Source organism: Aethalodelphis obliquidens, unplaced genomic scaffold (assembly GCF_003676395.1).
Source record: "Aethalodelphis obliquidens isolate GAN/ISIS:26980383/991018 unplaced genomic scaffold, ASM367639v1 scaffold29, whole genome shotgun sequence".
NCBI lineage: Eukaryota > Metazoa > Chordata > Mammalia > Artiodactyla > Delphinidae > Aethalodelphis > Aethalodelphis obliquidens.
In genome coordinates, this window is record NW_020837973.1 from 14,057,857 (window position 1) to 14,076,363 (window position 18,507).

At 47.7% G+C, this 18,507-nt stretch overlaps 1 protein-coding gene across 3 annotated transcripts in view; it reads right to left on the minus strand.

The window, feature by feature from the left end:
* Positions 1-5,857: 5,857 nt before the first annotated feature.
* MYO10 (myosin X) overlaps positions 5,858-18,507 on the minus strand; it is a 215,532-nt gene continuing 202,882 nt past the window's right edge. For all 3 annotated transcript variants that reach the window (XM_027125358.1, XM_027125356.1, XM_027125357.1), the window contains 9 exons: positions 18,061-18,218; positions 15,789-15,912; positions 15,066-15,363; positions 14,220-14,427; positions 13,398-13,534; positions 11,946-12,066; positions 11,076-11,528; positions 8,799-8,990; positions 5,858-7,332 (listed from right to left, as the gene is read on the minus strand). In XM_027125358.1, the coding sequence (XP_026981159.1) occupies positions 7,231-7,332; positions 8,799-8,990; positions 11,076-11,528; positions 11,946-12,066; positions 13,398-13,534; positions 14,220-14,427; positions 15,066-15,363; positions 15,789-15,912; positions 18,061-18,218 (1,793 nt within the window). In that variant the 3' untranslated portion in view covers positions 5,858-7,230. The remainder of the gene's footprint in view (positions 7,333-8,798; positions 8,991-11,075; positions 11,529-11,945; positions 12,067-13,397; positions 13,535-14,219; positions 14,428-15,065; positions 15,364-15,788; positions 15,913-18,060; positions 18,219-18,507) is intronic.

Sequence of the window (18,507 nt, forward strand, 5' to 3'; positions counted from 1 at the left end):
AGATCTTCCAGGAAGCAAGAATTTAATCAACGAGCTGTACGTGGGACCACACCCACGGAGCCTCATTCACACCAGAGCTTGATTCCGATGACAAGGTCCTGGGCCTCCAGCCTGAACCTGATGCCTCGGTAGATAAGACTGAGGAGTCTTGAGAGGGAGGGAGTGGGTTTTTGCATGAAGGGTGATTTAAAGCCAGCGGCTGGGAAATGTGTTCTGTTGTTCAGCATCCGATGGTAAAAGGAGAGAATGGACAGGTGACTGGGGAACGGTTAGCTGTCTCTGCAGCAGGGAGCTTTGTGGAGGAATTAAAATCTAGGTTGTCACCGATGAAGAAAATATGAGCGGGAGAAAGGTCATCTCAGGCAAGAGAAAAATAGAAGACATTTGGAAAAGGGAGTAGTATGGGCATGTGTCTGTTTACATTGACAGTGCGTGTCTAATTAGAGGAAGCCGGTAGTGGGATGGTGGTAAACGAGGCCACAGAGGATGCGTGTGGCCCTGTAAAGAAACAGAGAGGAAGTATTTGGATTTTAACATAGCTTTGTGATAAGAGCGAGATTTCAGCGTCAGACGAACCCGGGTGTGAATCCTCTGTCCACTGTAGTTTTGTGATTTTTCAGTCAGTGTGGCAGATTATAAAAGGAGCCACAGTTCTCCAACCTCTGGTTGAGTGACTCTGCAAAGCTTCCATTAACCATGGAGTGTGTTTCCCCATCTCTTGGTTCTGGTCTGGCACTGGGTCTTGCTTTAGTCAATAGAATGTGGCAGAATTAACCATGTGCCTGTTTTAAACCTAAGCCTCACGAGACTTTGCCTGTCCCTCCTAGCTTTCTTGAGACCTTGCCAAAGGCCATGTGAATCCGCCAATGCCAGCTAAGCGGGGGGATGGGAGATCCCACGGAGCAGAGCTCAGCCATCCCATCTGAGGCCCCAGACACAGGAGGAAGCCAAGGTAAGATCACCGAAGGTGATCTTTGTGCAGCTGGCCTGCAGAGTCATGAGTGAGCCCGGCAGGGAACTGCCCAGCTGAGCCCAGCTCAAACTGCCCACCTATAGAATCATGCCCTCAATAAAGGACTGTGGTTTCGGCCACTGGATTTTGGAGTGACTTGTTAACACAGCCAAGCTGTTACAGCTAGTTAAATAAATTACTTTCTAAATCCCGATATCCTCAACGTACAATAGGTTTGCCAACACCTACATCGTGGTCACTGGGAGGACACAATAAGATGATGGTCGTGGTGTACCAGGCACCGTAACACGTGCTGAGCAAATGGTAACAAATGCCGGTCACATCAGAGAGATGGTCGAGGGAAAAACACAGTGAAAGGAGAGCATAAGAAGGAATTACTTAGAAATCCACACTTTGCTCCCTTCTGCCTCATGGAGTTTCTTCATTCGTTGTTCCATGGGCATGAGTTCAGACTACACATCACAAACATGCATTTTTCGGCTCGATATTCACCTTTGAAAACCCTCCTCCTAGCATTCTTGTTTTCTGGACCTTTCAACACATATGCAATGGTCCATATACTCTTGCTCTGACACAAATCGACTTCCTGTTTCATATATTTGTATATTTTATCTCCAGCTGGGCTCTAAGCAACTTAAGACAGTTCTTGGGTTTCCTTTGCAAACCCCACTGAGAGAGTGTTTGGCTTTTTTATTCAAACAGCAAGAATTTAGTAAATACTTAGTAAATTAAAGTTAATTAAATTATGTTCTGGTTGGTGTTGATCCTTGGGGTTTTCTTATCTCTAATCAAGAGGCCTATTAAATTTCCTCAGTGTCAAGTCACTAAGTAAACTTAACAAAGAACAATTCCGCCAAGAGATCAGAGTTATAGGAATTATTCATTTTCTTTCCTGGCGTGTCAGGAGGGAACGGTGAGAACTAGCAATTGGTTCCCACCGAGCAAACGTCTGGATGCCTCAGAGGCAGTAGACCCTGTTTATGTTGCAAACTGCTAATCAACTCGATCCTGTTATTACTTGAAAGAGAAAATAAAAGTTCTTGGGAAAACTAAATACAGGCAACGATTACATCCTCTGAAAACATATTTACTTTTTCCACGTAATCTTCCCTCACTCAAAATGCTTCAGGCTTTCTAAGCGCCTTCTTTTTTACTTCCTTCAGAGGTTTTCCTCTGAATAAGATGTTGATTTTTACTGAAACGTTATTATTGACGTGTCCTTTCCATGGGGTGCAGGACCCAGCTTCTGCCAGCTTTGAAGAGCCGACCGTGCGTGTCGTTTCAGCTCTGCGTTCAGTGACGTCACCTTGGAGCTTGAAGTCAGCCATGGTGGGAATATTGCCACCATGAGAATCAGCAAACATTACCAAGTGGGACTGTTTTCCCCTGGGGAGCCCGTAAATGAACTGCTGCCAGAGCTCCGGGTGCCTGGGAATTACAGCTTTTGTCATCCTGAGTACAGACACTGGGTCTCAGCAGGAAATGTCAGGGTCACCTTCCCACTGCTGAGCAGCAGATGCTCTAAGTTGGGGGACTGACAAAAGGGGGGCAAAATGAAAGCAGGGCCGAAATATGTGCTGCCAGATAAGAGCCAGCTTATGGGCTGAAACATGGGTGAGGTAGAGCGTGCATGAGACAAGGCCGGAGACAAGTGGGGCAGAAAGCACAGGGCGTGTAGTAGAGATGCATCTTTTGGTTAGAAGGTTACAGGAGAGTTTTAAGTAAAAGAGGGATATTTGGGATTTATGTTTGATAAAGACACCTCTGGGCGTCTGGTCTGTGGAGAACAGCCTACACAGGTCAGGGAGGGAGATGAAGGGTACCAAGGGTGGAAGCCTAGAGGCCATTGAAGATGCCATCTGGGGCTGGGGCAAAGGGGGCCGTGGCATGGCTTCTGACCTTTGCCCCGACACCTCCACCCCTGTGCTCATGCTCACAGGAATCCTTAGCCCCTGCCGTAGGGCAAGACCAGCTGAAGGTGCCCCACCTCTTCCCCTCGGGTTCCCCCACCCCCCATCCCAGCCACATCCACCTCCCTGCTTTGGGCCCCTGGAACACTACTTCCTGAAATTCGCCTGCCCCCTGCTGTGTGACCTTGGGTGGGCATTTAGCGTTTTCACCTGAATTTGTCTGATCTCCAGAACTTCTTGAGAGCTGAGGCTGGGACTCGTTCACTATGTCTGGCTAAGCTCAGCCCGTGACACTCCCGGTGGGCACCGTGCTGGCTTTCTTGGAGTGTGTGCGGGGAAGACAGTTTCTGTCCTGGAGAAGCTCTAGTCAAAATCTGGGTACTGATCAAGTAGAAACGAGGGGTGATACTAAGCCAATCTATGATGAGAAATGCAGGGAGGGAAACCAGGGAGGTCATTCAATATAGTTGACAAGAAGCACAGAGCAACCGTCTCCGACCTGCAGACTATATTCCTTGCCTAACGTGTGGAATCAAAATTCTAGAGCCAACGATTGGTTATAAAGGAGAGGGTGTACTTGTATAATCATCTAAAACAGGGGTCTACAAACTCTACAAAGGCCCAGAGAGTAAGTACGTTCAGCTTTGCAGGAGGTCCTGTCACAAATGGTCAACTCTGCTGTTGTAGGGCAATCACACCTCTAGACACCACACAAATCAACAGGTAGAGATCTGTTCCAATAAAACTTTATTTAAAAAGCTGGTTGGGGGGCTTCCCTGGTGGTGCAGTGGTTGAGGGTCCGCCTGCCGATGCAGGGGACACGGGTTCGTGCCCCGGTCCGGGAAGATCCCACATGCCGCGGAGCGGCTGGGCCCGTGAGCCATGGCCGCTGAGCCTGCGCGTCCGGAGCCTGTGCTCCGCAACGGGAGAGACCACAGCAGTGAGAGTCCCGCGTACGGCAAAAAAAATAAATAAATAAAAAAAATAAGCTGGTTGGCCTTTGGGCTGTAGTTTCCTGACCCCTGACCTAAAAGATCAAAATTATATACTCCGAAAATCGCAATGCCAAATCTCGAATCCAGGTCCAATATTTCCCCTCATGTCAATGATGCTTCTCTGGTCAATTATACAAAACAGGCATAAAGGTGCTGGTTAAATTTAGTTTTACGTGTGCTTGTTTTGGTCCCTATTAGATAGTAAGCTTTGGTGGGTGAGGATTTTCACGCTCTCTAAAGCACGTACTTTTATACCCAGTAGACATAAACGTACTTCTAGAATATATCAAAGATCCCAATGGATGAGATAGATTAAATACAGAATTTTACTATAAGTGTGTATGTGATCTCAACTTAAGGTGCTGAGTAAAGAGTCTTATAAATAAGAGTTTGCTTTCTTACATTTCTGAACTATTTTAAGAGAGAAATCAAGGGGCCTCCTTTTTCTTTCCTCTCTCCAAAGCTGTCTAGGACACTAAAAGGATTAGGCGCCTCTAGAGGTATCATGTGGAATCACATCTAAAATATTCTGGGGAAAAAAGCAAGGTGCAAAAGAATTTATGCTTTTATGTATTTTTTAAAAGGGAAGGGGATGGGAATATTTACGTGAGTGTATGCTCGAAACATTTCTGGAACGATATTCCAGAAAATGGTAAAAATAGCTGTTTCTGGGGAAGGAAAATGGGTAAACCGGGGATCATGGCTGGGAGGAAAAGTCACTTTACTCCCACTGTTTGAATTAAAAAAAAACCTCACCTATGTGTATCCTCTTTCAAAAGAATTAAAAATGAAGACAAATGAAAAAACCACCAGGTCTCTAAGTCTGCAGCGATGCCATGTTTCATATTGATGCCTTTCTCTGCAATAAGTGGACTCAAAATTACTCCACGGGCCCGTTCAAACCTATTAACCTCACCCACAAACGAGTACGTGTCAATCTGGTGAAATCAGAATCAACTCTGTGGATGGAAGAAAAGTCAGTGTTCGTTTCTTAGTTGTGGTATTTTCTGCGGTTGTGTAAGATGTTACCACTGGGGACACAGCCGGTGAAGGGTGTACAGGCCTCTCTTTACCTTCATGGCAACTTCCTGTGAATCTATAATTGTTTCTAAATAAAATGTTACAATGAAGCTATTGACGAGGAAAGGCCTTTGTGTAAAGAGACCTGGGTCCTAGCTCTGGTGTTGCTGCAACGCCTTAGTGGAGTCGCTTTGCTTTTCTCTGCCTAATTCCTCATCTGTAATTGGGGGTGCGGGGCAGCCTTGCGGGGTGTGAGAAGTTACAGAGGGAATCCTGAGTGGTGGGCAGTGGGAAAGGCACTTCTGCCAGCTGCTCACAGGGCCTGAAATGAAAATAAGGACAAGAAAATATCCGAGCCTTAGCTCACCTTCCCTCTCGTCACCTCGAGGCCACAGGCGCTGGGGCAGCCCCTGGCTTCAGGTCGTCTCCCAATCCCTGTGGAGTGGGAAGAGGGGTCTCCCGGACACACAGACACACGGACACACAGCACTTAGAGAGGGACAGAGGGGACTGCTCACGTGCTGTGTCCGGCCGAGGAGCCTGTGCAGGTGAGACCCACGTCCCCGGCTCGTTCTTTGGGTAAATGGGTCGCTAAATAAGCTCCCCCTGTATTGTGCTCACAGCGATCAGCGCTGCCAGTGGATGCAGGACCATGATTTCGCCACCAGGAATCCTGGGGCTCATCTACAGGGGGCGCTCCGACACCCACAATTCAAGTCCTTAGATTGCTGTGATTTCCTCGAACCTGGTCTTTTACCTTCTCAGCTTTCTTGGAGTCACGCTCTGTGTCTAAAAAAGCAACTGAGACGTCTATATGTGTTCGCTTTTAGACCTGGTGATCAAGTGCATGGAACCCACAGCTTCAACCCTTTGAAGCCCAAAGCATTAAAACCAAAACCCAGCAAAAACCAAGTCCATATGGTATTCAGAGCTGCCCCATAAAGAAATTACACTGCACGTTAACTAATATCTTTTATTGTCAGACTTTCTTGAGCCATCAAACAATGATTCCGCATGGCTGTCCATAGGGGTAAGGCAACTTTCCTTTTTCTTTGTGGGTAGACTTAGTTGGCCTAAGTCTTTACAACTTCTCTGTATAAAAATAGAAGTCCAAGACCAGATTATTTTTCTTCTGGTCATAAATGCTGACTTATTTACAGGGGCCTTGTTCAGACCACCATTACACACGTGGGATAAAATAGGTGTGTATTTTATTAAAACCTCAGCATTGAACGTCAGGGTCCTTTAAAGATCCACTCATGTGTTATGCTTTCAAGGAAGGTAGCATCTTTCCCCCATATTCCAACATGGTTACGTTGCAACCTACCCAGAGTGATACGAGCTAACCTTTCAAGAAACATTTTTTAACTTAAATCTCATAGAAACTAAGGACTCCAAAATGCCTTCATGTGGTTCTAAAACAGCCTTAGAGCCCGCTGTTTAAGAGTGGTTTATAAATACAGTTATCTGTAGGCTGCATATCTGTTTGTAACACAGCAGACACAGATCGCAGATTTTGCTACACGTGAAACAAAACTGGAGTCAAAATGTGGCTTTCGGAATACAGCAAAGACAGGAAACTCCAGGATTCCGGGTTGTTAATAAAACCACCTTGCAAAGTAACAGCTGACGACTCTCACTCTGAACTATTAAAATATACAGACGTTACGCCATTGCACATCCTCTTTCCCTTTGCTTTCAATGCTCATGAACAATGATGAAAGTGATGGGTTTATGGACACATGCGTGCACGGGCAGGCGCATGCACTTAAAAGATGAAACAGAAAAAGTTAATATATGTCCAATGAGGAAGGCTGCCAGCAGCGCTCCAACTAAAATAGACCGTCATCCTCTTGCTCTCCCTCCGTCCCCCCTCCCCACTCCCTCACCTTCCCTCCCGGGGGAAATCAGGCTGGGAGGTTAGTGCAGAATAGATGGATCAACGCCCCCCCCTCCACCCCCCTCAAGCTTAGCAAGTCTCCCCTAAAAGGGAGGGAAAGCATTTCTCTTCAGTAGCACAGTTAAGGTGGATTAGTGTCGGTTCCACAAGTTAAGGCACTTCTGGCTGCTTTGGTGGCAGCGTGGGTTTCATTTCCTCTCTTTTTAAGGCATGTGTCGTCTAAAAGAAGTAAAGCTTTGGAAACTGGGTCGACAGCTTGAGACACTGATCACTGGAGTGGACAGGATGAAAGGTCCCCCGAGACACCGCCCTCCGACGAGGGGCTTCTGGAAAGCCTGGGCAGCCTCGCCTTGGGCTGCAGGTGCAGGAGCCGGCTGGGGCCGAGGGGGCAGCACGTGGAGATGCTCAATTCACATGGACTCACGGCCACCTTCACCTGGAGCTGCCCTGGCTGCTCACGGAGCGCGAGGTGCTGTAGCGCTTCTTCACGATCATGCTGATGTAGGCTTTCATGAGCTTGGCCACGTCTACCACCTGCCGGGGGAGCAGAATCGGCCCACGGTCACAAGTTTCTGAGGGGCCAGGGGACCCAGGCTAACAACCAGACATCCTCTGCCCAGCGCGGGCAGGCGGGGACCCGTCCTCCCAGCAAAAGCCACCAGCCTGCCGTGCGAATCCACGGCGCAGGCTGTGTAGGAAGCCAAGAGTTAAGAGCTGCTTTTCCCTATTCCTCACTGGGTAGAAGGGGGACTCGTGGCCTTTCCACGTATGACGTGTGCCACCTGGTGGTTGCCTGATGTAAAACTGTCAGATTTTGCAAGACAAAAAGCCCCCCACCAGATGACACTACAGTGTGTGGGTAGGGTCAGGGCTGGGGTCACTGTCCCCACTGAAGATACAGGTACACGACAGAGCCCACAATCACAGCTTTTAAAGATTGCATCCTATCGTGCTGGTCAAAACCTCGTGATGCAGCTGGAGACACAGAGCTGAGGCCCGAGGAGCTGGCAGAGCCTCGTGTGCCCGTTCTGTTCCCTGCCAGTTCTGAGAGTCCAGTAGTAGCTATTTCATGGTGCGTTCACTGCCTCCCCTTCTGGCCCGTCCCTCCTGATGGCTGGCCTGCGTCCCTGTGAAGGCATCCTAACTGGCTCCCATTTCCCTGATCTCTCTTCCCTTCCAATCCCACCCCACACTGTTTGTAAAAGCACTGTTGTTACACATCACACACCAAGAGCCCATGGCAGTTCCGCGCTGTTTACTGGAGTTGTGCAAACCCAGCAGCCTGGCGCCTGCGGCCCTCCAGTCAAAGCCCCACCTCTTTCCACCCTCCTGCACAGCACCTCCTCTCCATCACTGTACACCAACAGCCAAACGGGCAGCGTGTGATTCCCGCCCACTTCCCACCTTTGCTTGCTAGCAGCTCCCTATGTGGAGACCTCAACAGGCTTCCTGTATTATCGTTATTATTATCACTACATTTTACGCTTTGCAGCGGGATGGCACACATATATAGAGGTGTTTTCTGTCAGCTAGAATTAGCTCTGTCCAGGACGCTCTGCCGTTCGCTCCCTCCGGCTCCGTGGACACTGGCAGACCCACGTCTCACAGCTGCGATCCACTGCCGCCTCGTCTAGTAAGTTTCACAAGGCTTTATTGCCAAGCTATATATATATATATATACACACACATATATATACATACATATATATATATATATATATATATATGGGACCTCTACATCACTTCCCTTTCTCTTCTTTTCCTACAAGGGTACAAGGGAACCAGATTTCTCTGTTGCAGAGGTACAGAGAACAAATGTTGCAGAGGCTGTGAGATTCTGGCCTGTGAGAAACCTGCAGCTGGGGAAGGCGTACCATGCTGTATCTTCCTATGTCTTAAAAGCAAAATATCCAAATAAAATTACTTGGTCAAAGGCCTCAGGAAACGGGGTGCTCTTTTCCTCTTTTGTCAAGGCCACGGATGAAAGATTTGCCTCTTACCTCACTGGTTTCGAAGAGCAGCTCCCTCTCATCGACGACGATCTTGTACGTGTTGGCCAGGGGGGCCCCGAAGGAGAGAATGTGCTCGTACTGGAAGACTTCCAACGGTCTCCCCTCCCCGCGCTTGTAGACAGACACGGCGTCTGCGCTGACGCCCAGCCAGAGGTCCTGGGGAAAGCCGCCTTCCTTGCACTGCGGGGCAAGAGTTAGTGCATGAGATCATAAAAGTTAGAAACAGAACATAGAAACCACAAGAGAGGCTTTGAGTCCAGCACTCTGCAAAGAATGCTGAGTGCATTCAGCGTGCCCTTATGCTGGGGGCACTGAAACACAAGATATGAGAAATGGTGGCTCTTTGGCGGCCTTGATGGATTTCTGACCAGCTGATCAGTCCTGTGCATTTGGGGAATCCTACTTGGTAAATCCAACATCTTGCTTGGACTCTCCACCTCTCAGCATCATCACTCTCCTGGCCATCTGGATTAGCTACGCGGAGGTGGCCGTAGCCGTGGAACTTGACGGCGATTCCCCAGCGCATCAAGCAGCCCGAGCCAGGGCTACTCTCTTCTATCTCTAGTTCTGCCTCCCCTTCCTGTTTTGGATGATTCTTCTTCACATACAAAATCTAGGATCACAGAGGGAAACTCTCCCAATCTGTGCTGAGCAGTTTGGGCTCCTCTTGAAAAACACGTCTCGTGACAAGGAGCCGCAATGACCTTCAGTGTGTATGGTGGTCGATCTCATTGGTTTAACAACAGACCTTCCTGCATGGATCAGTGGAGGAAAGTAAGAGCCGGGCTGGCTGTAGGGGATGACAACACAGGGCCATGGGAATCAGGAGGGGTACACACTGGTGACACAAAAGAGGAGGTACTTGTACAAAGCATCTGATTTATACTTAAAAACAAATGTAATTGAATCAATCAACCAACCAACCAACCCAAAGATAATATCCAATGAAAAGTCATGAAAGGATCTTGGAATATATGATCAACATTTAGATTTTTATAGAGCTTCATTTAAAAGTCATCAGATAACATGCTGAATGATTATGATCATAAGAAAAACAGACCAAGGGCTGGTTTATCTAGACCAAGCATTGGCAAACTTATCTGTTAGAGGACAGATAGTGAATATTTTAGGCTTTGTGGTCTCTGTCACATGTACTCAACTCTGCCATTTCAGTGTAAAAGCAGCCAGAGAAAAATATGTAAAGGAATGAGCCCTGCCGTGTGGCAATAAAACTTTTTTTTTACAAAAAAGGAGGCAGGCAGGATTTGGCCCACGGGCTGCAGTTTGCCAAGCCTTGATCTCAATCATTAGTAAGATTTTCTTTCCATAAATGGTCTACTTAAAAAAAAAAAAAAAGGTCTGTGTCTTTATTCCCGTCTTACCCCTAGGTTCTTCATGACCTTTTTTTTTCTTCTTACATTCCATATATATGTGTTAGCATATGGTATTTGTTTTTCTCTTTCTGACTTACTTCACTCTAGAGCATGGACTTGAGGATATGGGGAGGGGGAAGGGTAAGCTGTGACAGAGTGGCATGGACATATATACACTACCAAACGTAAAATAGATAGCTAGTGGGAAGTAGCCGCATAGCACAGGGAGATCAGCTCGGTGCTTTGTGACCACCTAGAGGGGTGGGATAGGGAGGGTGGGAGGGAGGGAGACGCAAGAGGGAGGAGATATGGGAACATATGTATATGTATAACTGATTCACTTCGTTATAAAGCAGAAACTAACACACCATTGTAAAGCAATTATACTCCATCCAATAAAGATGTTAAAAAAAAAAGGATATGAATCAGTACTGGGTTGATGTGAGTTTAGCCAAATTCAAATTGTGAAATAGAAATTCTTCCCTTCAAACAGTCATGGGAAAAAGATAAAAATGTAAAATCCAAGGATATCCAAAATTTCTAATTTTATGGACACAGTTCTAAAAAAAATTTTTTTTAAACTTTAATGCAGATTTTTACCAGCACTTTTTCGTTGGGGCTATAGCTTGAATAAGAAAGAGTCAGAAATTATTTAAGAATAGATGACACCTTAATTTTCCACTCACTTCTAACATTAGGAGAGCATTTACTGTAAAGGAGGAAGAAAACTTTGGGTGGGTGGTGGGTATGAAGGGTAAAGTTTGGGGGCTCTAAAAAGAGAGGGTGGGAGAGCCAAGTGTTCCACCAGGTCCTCCCTTCCCCAGGAACCTGACCGTGGTGGTCGCACAGACCCCGGTGCAACCGGGTCCGAGAAGCAGCAGGCAGCTCTCACCTCCACATCAAAGAGCGTCGACCCGTACCCAGGCCACTCCTTGATCAAGGCCATGTACTTGGCCATGGCCTGCTCCTGGCTCATCCCCTGAAACTTCTTCCACTTGCCGACGATGCTGGCCCGCGCGGACGAGACCTCCTCCTTGACCCACATGTCCAGCATCTGCCCCTCCTCTGCCCTCTGCCGCACCGCCGCCCCCGTCCGGAAGCTCCGGCGCAGCGTCCCCTCCAAGAAGCTCGTGCGGCGCTTCTCCAGCCGCTCACACGGTGTGAAGCTCTTGGTGGACTGGCTGATGCGGGCCTTGAGTCTCTGCAGCGAGTAGACCTCCTCCAGGGGCGGCACTGGGGCGTGGGGCGTGTAATCCCCCTGCAGGTACTGCAGCCGCAGGGCAGCCAGGACCTGCAGGTTTTCCTCGGGGGCCGGGTAGTGGCCGTGGACGACGGCTTCGTGGGCCTGTAACAAGGCGGTCAGCGGCGCTATGGGCCAGGCATGGCTGTGCGACACCACGCCCGCCTGGCTTGCTCCCTTGTTCCACCAAAGGCCACCTTCCTTAAAATTGTACCCTAACCCTCCCGTGCCGCCTTAAGGTTCTCCCTCGCGTGGATACCACTGAACACGTATATCTATCTTATTTCTTATTCTCCCCCCGTACCCTCTCCCCTGTCCCAACTAGAACAGTTCCTGGCCCAGGAGTTCATATAATACGTGTAGAAGTTTCCTTCTACAAATGAATGAAAGAGCAGCTGACCCTGTCCACGCTGGGAATTCTACTGCCACGCGTGATTTCCAGGAACTAGCAGTTAACGTACGAGGGGTATGAACGGGTTTCACCCCTGCCCGTCTGCAAAGGAGCCTAAGAGCTCCATGTACCTGTTCAAACATGAAAGCAAATTCCACGCTGTCTTCTGGCACGTTGTCTGTGTCCAAGAAGCAGTAAAGTTTGAAGTAGAATTTCCAGGGCTGGTCACCCACCTCTGATGTGGCAGCCAGCCTACAGACGGAAGTTGAGAGAGACTCAGAAAGCAAAATGAGAAATGGGCCATGGGTGACCCACAGGGAGTTCACTGCATATGGTGTATTCTCGGCAAGGATTCAGACATCCTGTCTGTGCTCAGATAGCAGAGAGGGTGGAGATGGGGATGGCGGGAGAGAAAATAGAGCCAGAGTGAAGCTTATCAGAGTTCCCTGCGAATTTTACTTCCCCGGAGGTGAAAAACACACTTTCATCCTAGTTTTACTTTAAGACAACAAACAGGCAGCCTTCAGGTAAACCGAGCTAACCAGTATTTCCCTGAGTGTCCCAGTCTGGTTAGTCCTAGCTACACACAGAAAGCAAAGAAACAAGGCCTATTCCTTCATTCCCTTTGCCGACTCACAAACTATAATAATATTTATAAAAATTGACATGAACATTTGGGAGGCTATGTTTACAGAAAGTAGGAATATCCCTCTCCCCCGCCATCGCATTTTGGTTTATTTCCAACAAAGCACTTAGACCAGGCCCACCTTGAGGAGAGGAGGTCACTTCCTCTGGGACTTGGAAGTTTGGGGCTGTTCTAAACCTCTTGGTCCCCTGACACATTTCTTTTTTTTCTTTTCTTTTCTTTTTTTTTTGCGGTACACGGGCCTCTCACTGTTGCGGCCTCTCCCGTTGCGGAGCACAGGCTCCGGATGCGCAGGCTCAGCGGCCATGGCTCACGGGCCCAGCCGCTCCGTGGCATGTGGGATCTTCCCGGACCGGGGCACGAACCCGTGTCCCCTGCATCGGCAGGTGGACTCTCAACCACTGTGCCACCAGGGAAGCCCAATTTCTTAGTTAAAGCTACTCCTGCCCTCTTATGCAGCTGGGGAGGGGCAGGGCCCAGCCATGCTGGAGTCTCGTCATTGGTACTGGCATCATGCTGAAGGAGGAATATCTTTTGTGTTACTTGGGGGATGTGAATATTGTAGGTCCAAGAGATACAAAATGCAGTTTGAAGAGTTTATAAGTTGGCTTCTGTCCACTTGTCCAGCTTCAAAGCTAATGACAAGTGAAAATCTGAGAATCAGAAAATTCCAAGATAAGGGTGACAGCAGGACACCGAGAGAAAGAATGGAGTAGAGGATCAATGACGGGGTGAATCCTATTTGAGACAGTGGCTCTATCTAGGAATCAAGAGAAACAGGCAGCAGAGAGAGATGAGAAATTACATATGCTTTAACACAGGCAAAATGAGATGAACTCAAATGTACCCTGAAGCCAAAAGTGGAATCAAAGTTCAAACCCTCTGGCTCTTAACGTCCTTCCTCTAATCGGCTGGTACTCAGGGAGAAGGAACTTACTTTTCAAACTTTGCTAATACATCTGCTACAATGGTCCGGCTTTCGACGGCTTTATCGACGTGTCCGTTGTACTCAAAGAGCGCAAACATGTTTCTACTGTCCTCCATGGCCAGGCCTCGGATCAGCTTCTCCACCACCTGGAAAACACGGGGACTTCAGCTTCCGAAGCTGTGCTTCTAGAATATGCCTTCATCAGAACCCAGAGGGAGCTGCCAGCAAAAACGAGGGTCCAAGCAACCTCCCAACACTGTCGTGTACGGAATCTCCAAGGCGCTGTTTTCCCCGGCTCTCTTGAAATCAGTTCTCTCTCTTCCTTGCCAAAGAGAACACAGGTTATTTTGCCCACAGCTGGGGCAGATGCCGGCCGGTTTCTTGCAAACCCGTAAGCGCATGAAAACTAAAGCCCATTTGCCTGATAAATTCACAAACTCATAGCGATTTCCACTGACATCTCTGCTACACCAGCTTTTCCGGGTTTTACTGCAGTATTCCTTTTAGCCAATTGGTTTTACGGTACTAAGTTTAAACTGAAAAAAGAAGGAAAAATGAAAACATGTTCACCCAACGTGCTAGATATTTGTGTGGCAAACAGAAAAACACTGCAGAAGTGAGAGGCTAAACCCTTGTCAGAGCAGACGCAGCTGAGTCAGGTCCGCAATCTCTACTAGGTATCACTGCTTCTTCATTAGTAGGATTACGTCTGTTTCCTTGGTTACTGAGCAGCTGAACCATGCCAGCCGCAAGTGTGCACGACAGTCAGCCTAACTGTGCCCAGTTTTCCTGACCTAAGTAAGCACGTGGGCAGCTGCGCCTCTCCCTCACCTCCCCGGCTGTGGTGTGGGAGCTGATGGTGATCTTGCAGGAGCCGCCGCCGTGGCAATACACTGTGGACGTCATCTCCTGCCGATGGATCAGCGCTTCGATTTCATCTCGGGAAGGCACAAACTCTCTGCATTTGGTTTTCTTGAGAGATTCGTAAATGAAGAGGGCGTATTTTTCCATCTCGGTTCCTGGAAACTGTTCCCGTATCCTAGGAGCCAAACACTAACTGTTAATTGCAAGATCTGAGGACGACTGGCTACGGGGAACCGGGCGGCTTCAACGTGGTGCAGACCAACACGGTGAATGGGGTCCCAGTGCAGAGCAAACGCTAGCCGCTTCCCTAGCTCATCCTGGGCTGTTTAAGGACCAAAAAAAAAAAAGAAGAGAGAGAGAAAATCCAAAGACCAAAGAGCCCAAGTATGACCCGGAGCAACTCCTGCTACTAGCTGACCTCTGCAGAGCTATTAGATTTGAAAGAGCCACGTGCCTCACACTACTGCATGAAAATTCTCTTTCCACAGTTAATCAGCAGCTGAATCAGACAGCCTCTACCTGTTTGATCTGGAACAAATAGCCAAGGTTGTTTTCTTTTTTCCCTGTTCATACAGAGTAGTGGTAATTAAATTTATCAACGTCCTACACTTCAGGACGTTACACCCAAAGGGACCTGTCCCTGGATCAGCCCCGTGTGGCTTAGAGGGGAAAAAGGTCGTCTGTGCCCCGTAAGTCAGCTCGGGTGACCTAGGAGCCCGACCCACACAAGGTGTCTTCTGTTCCAGGTCCAACTGATCTGAACTGTGTCCACCACACTCCCGACGTGAGCAGCGCCGCCCGGGCCACTCGTACCTTCTCAGGTGGAACTTGAGGTACTTGAGGATCCCCCGGCTGGGCAGGAAGGTGCAGCTCAGGCAGGTGAGGATCTGCCAGCTGCACAGGTTGCCCACGCTGCCCGGATGGGGCACCTTGTTGGTCTGTTTGATGAGCTGACAGTAGAGCTCGTCCCGCAGAGGGCGGAGGTCGTGCCCCGTCTGGAGGATGCCCTGGATGATGGGAGTAGGGTCAGACATGGACTCCAGCTGCTGCAGGGAATTGAATATCTTGATGGCTTCATCCTGAAGGGTCGTGTAGCCTTTGTCTTTGAGCACTAGGGGAAGCACAACAAACATGAGTCCCACGAGGCTTTGGAGAAGGTACGATCTGAGCAGCAGACAAGAGGCAGGAACGGGGACCAGAGCTACTTCAGGATGCAGTGCCCACCACCTGCTCTGGACACTCGAACAGCCAAACAGAGGCGCACAAGTAACTGAACTATTTTACTGTGCAATAACGCTTACTGAAAAGCTGGTCTGTTGCCAAGCAAGTTCCGCATTTGACGTGCAAGACAACTGTTTAAGATCTGGTTCTCCAACAGATTAAGGGTACTCTGCGCTCCTGGGGAGTGCTGGCATGTTTTTTAATACAACAACACGGACATCACTATAACCAACTAACGCTAATATGATAGAGCTAAAGAGTTAACAGGGAAACCACAGCACAGTGTCCCGGGCCCAGGAGGAATTCGGGACTCACGGTTGAGGTTGATGTCTCCGTAGGGCAGGGGCAGGAGTGGGGAGTGCAGGGGCCGGTGGGTGTGGCGCAGGATAGGGTTCCGCTTATAGATCTGCTCCACCACGTCCGCGTTCAGGCAGTTCTCCTTGAGAAGAACAGAGCCGTTAGGGAAAGCCCACGAGCTTATCGTAAGAAACGTACATGTAAAAGGACAAAGCCATCTGCATCCTCCTGAACGAGAATGTTTTTCACAAGTCACAAAACACCTGTAGCCTAGGGATGGAGGTGGGAATCCAGCATTAATCATTTCAAGCACGAAGATAGCCGCAAGCCACGTTTGATGACAAATCACTCACACACACACACATTTTTCTTACACAGCTCATTCTCTTTCTTTGATTTGCATATTTTCCCATGTTATTGAAAAATCTTCTCTCTGGAAATTATATATACTAAAAAAATTAAACTTTTCTTGCTAATTATTTAGCCATAAATCATTTAGCCAAATCATGTCATCCTTGTCTATAATTCATTTAAAAAATACATTTTGCTAGCTCTCTCATTGGTCTTTTGTATCCTCCCCCTGAAAATGACACGTTAATACATTATCAGCGAGACTGTTCTTCCTTGGGCCTCCTTTCTCACTCCTGAAATTTAAGAGCTCCTCTCAGAGAATTTCATCATGTATTTATGTTCCTAAAGCATTAATCTGGGATCTGAAAAAGCCAAAGTTACTTTTAGAACTTTAAATCAACAGAAAAGTTGGAGGAGAGGCAATGAATCATTCTATCGTGGCAAGTTCATTTCTGCTATGAAACTTTTTCAATAATACCCAATTGAAAACCAGAAAGAAATATGTTTTAATCACTTAAAAAATTGGTATGGACTTATTTAGGTCAACCTGTCTCATTTCTTAAGAAGCATTGCTTCATATCCAAAAATTCTATTTACTCTTTTAATGTCTGATTTCAAACGAATTAGTAAATATATTTGTCTCATTTCTTAAGAAGCACTGTTTCAACATTTAAAACTCTATTTACTCTTTAATGTCTGATTTCCAATGACTTAGTAAATATACGAGTAAATAAGATATAGCTTTGAAGAGGAAGTTCAGCTGATATGTGCTTTTTTTCTCTCCTTTTTCACAAGAAAGCTTCAACAAATTCATTTTTTTAAGACTAGAAATGACATCATTAGTTTCAAGCTCCTTGGGCTCCATGGACAGCTCTGCAGTTTGTAGGATAACTGACCTGCAGGAATTTGGCTCCAAACACCCAGGAAACATGTCATTTTGGAATCAAGAGGCTGACTTGAATTTGGTGGGTAATAATATACTACCGATATATTAGACCCTCTCCCACCTTTACAAAAGGCGCGGTTTGCCTCCGGGATCTAATTCGCTTATTTCCTTTGAGGTACATCAGTAAATAAATACCCGCCTCACTATCATTCTGGCATCTTTTCTGTCACAGCTCTGGCTCTTTCCTTTGCATAGGGAACCTGCCTACTGGATAACTTGGAGGAACAGAATAAAAATAATTCCCTTGACCTGCGTCTGCATCAGGGGCTGACCAGCTAAGTGAGCAACGCAACCAGAATATCCCATGTCTCCGTTTCCACGCCTGGAAAATGAGCGCCGTGATCCTTGTTCACGGCTGCCGTTTAATGGTTCATTCGTTTGCTTGTTCATTCATTCGATTTACACTCACAGCCACTAATCTTTATAAACAGGGAATTACAACTGAACACGTTCAGTGTTGGTCCAGAGACCTGGGAGCTTCTTCTGTGAGTTTGGAGGCACCTGATAAGGATTCCAAGCTTTCTAGACCCATGTGGCCTCTTAGTGAATCCACTTGTGTGATCTAGAAACTGCAGTGAAAGCAGAATTATTGTGTTACTTCTAGAAGGTGCCCAAACTGGGCTCAAGTGGAACCTGTGACATGCAGGTTGTCCCCAACACAGATCACACCACGTCCCTGTGACTGGGGAGCCCCACACCCCAAATTACAGACCACTGTCCCTCCGCCTACACAGCTCTACAATCAGGTTTGCCTCAGTGGCGATCCGTAACACCTCCCCAGAGACAAGATAATTTTAGTGTCAAATTTCAATTTGATGTCAATTTTTGCATTTTCTAAATGCAGTCTAGCATTTAGATTTTTAAAAGCCAGGATATACACGAACACGAAATTAACTAAGAGTTAGTTTTGATTACAGAAACGTCTTGATGTTCCCGTGGTGAGAATCTGTGAGCTACTGTGACTCACTACGAGCTGGGCTCCCTCGCTCTCACCTTGATATCCTGAATCAGCTGCTGGGTTGGGGTGTCGATCGGGGCCTTGGTGTCCGTCACGTTTTGAATGGCGCTGGACCACCTGGTGGCCTCGTTGAGCAGCTTGGTATAGAGCCGATAGCAGTGCTTGCGTCCGTACACGGTGACGTTCCAGTAGCCTGCAACAGCAACGCGCGTGCGCGCACACACACACACGGCAGCATGAACCTGGGGGACCAGGGTACTGTCCCCGTACCGGAGTCCCAGAAGTCCAGCACCCAGGCCATCTCCACCTGAGCCCCTTTATTAATTCAATAGCTACTTGCTGATTTCCTCCACGTGCCCTGCCCTGCACTAGGTACCCAAAGACATGTGGAATTTACAGTTACGAAGGGAAGACAAACATTAAAATGATAAACTCAGAATTATGATAAATATATAATTAGTAACGCCTGCTCTCAAAGAAGG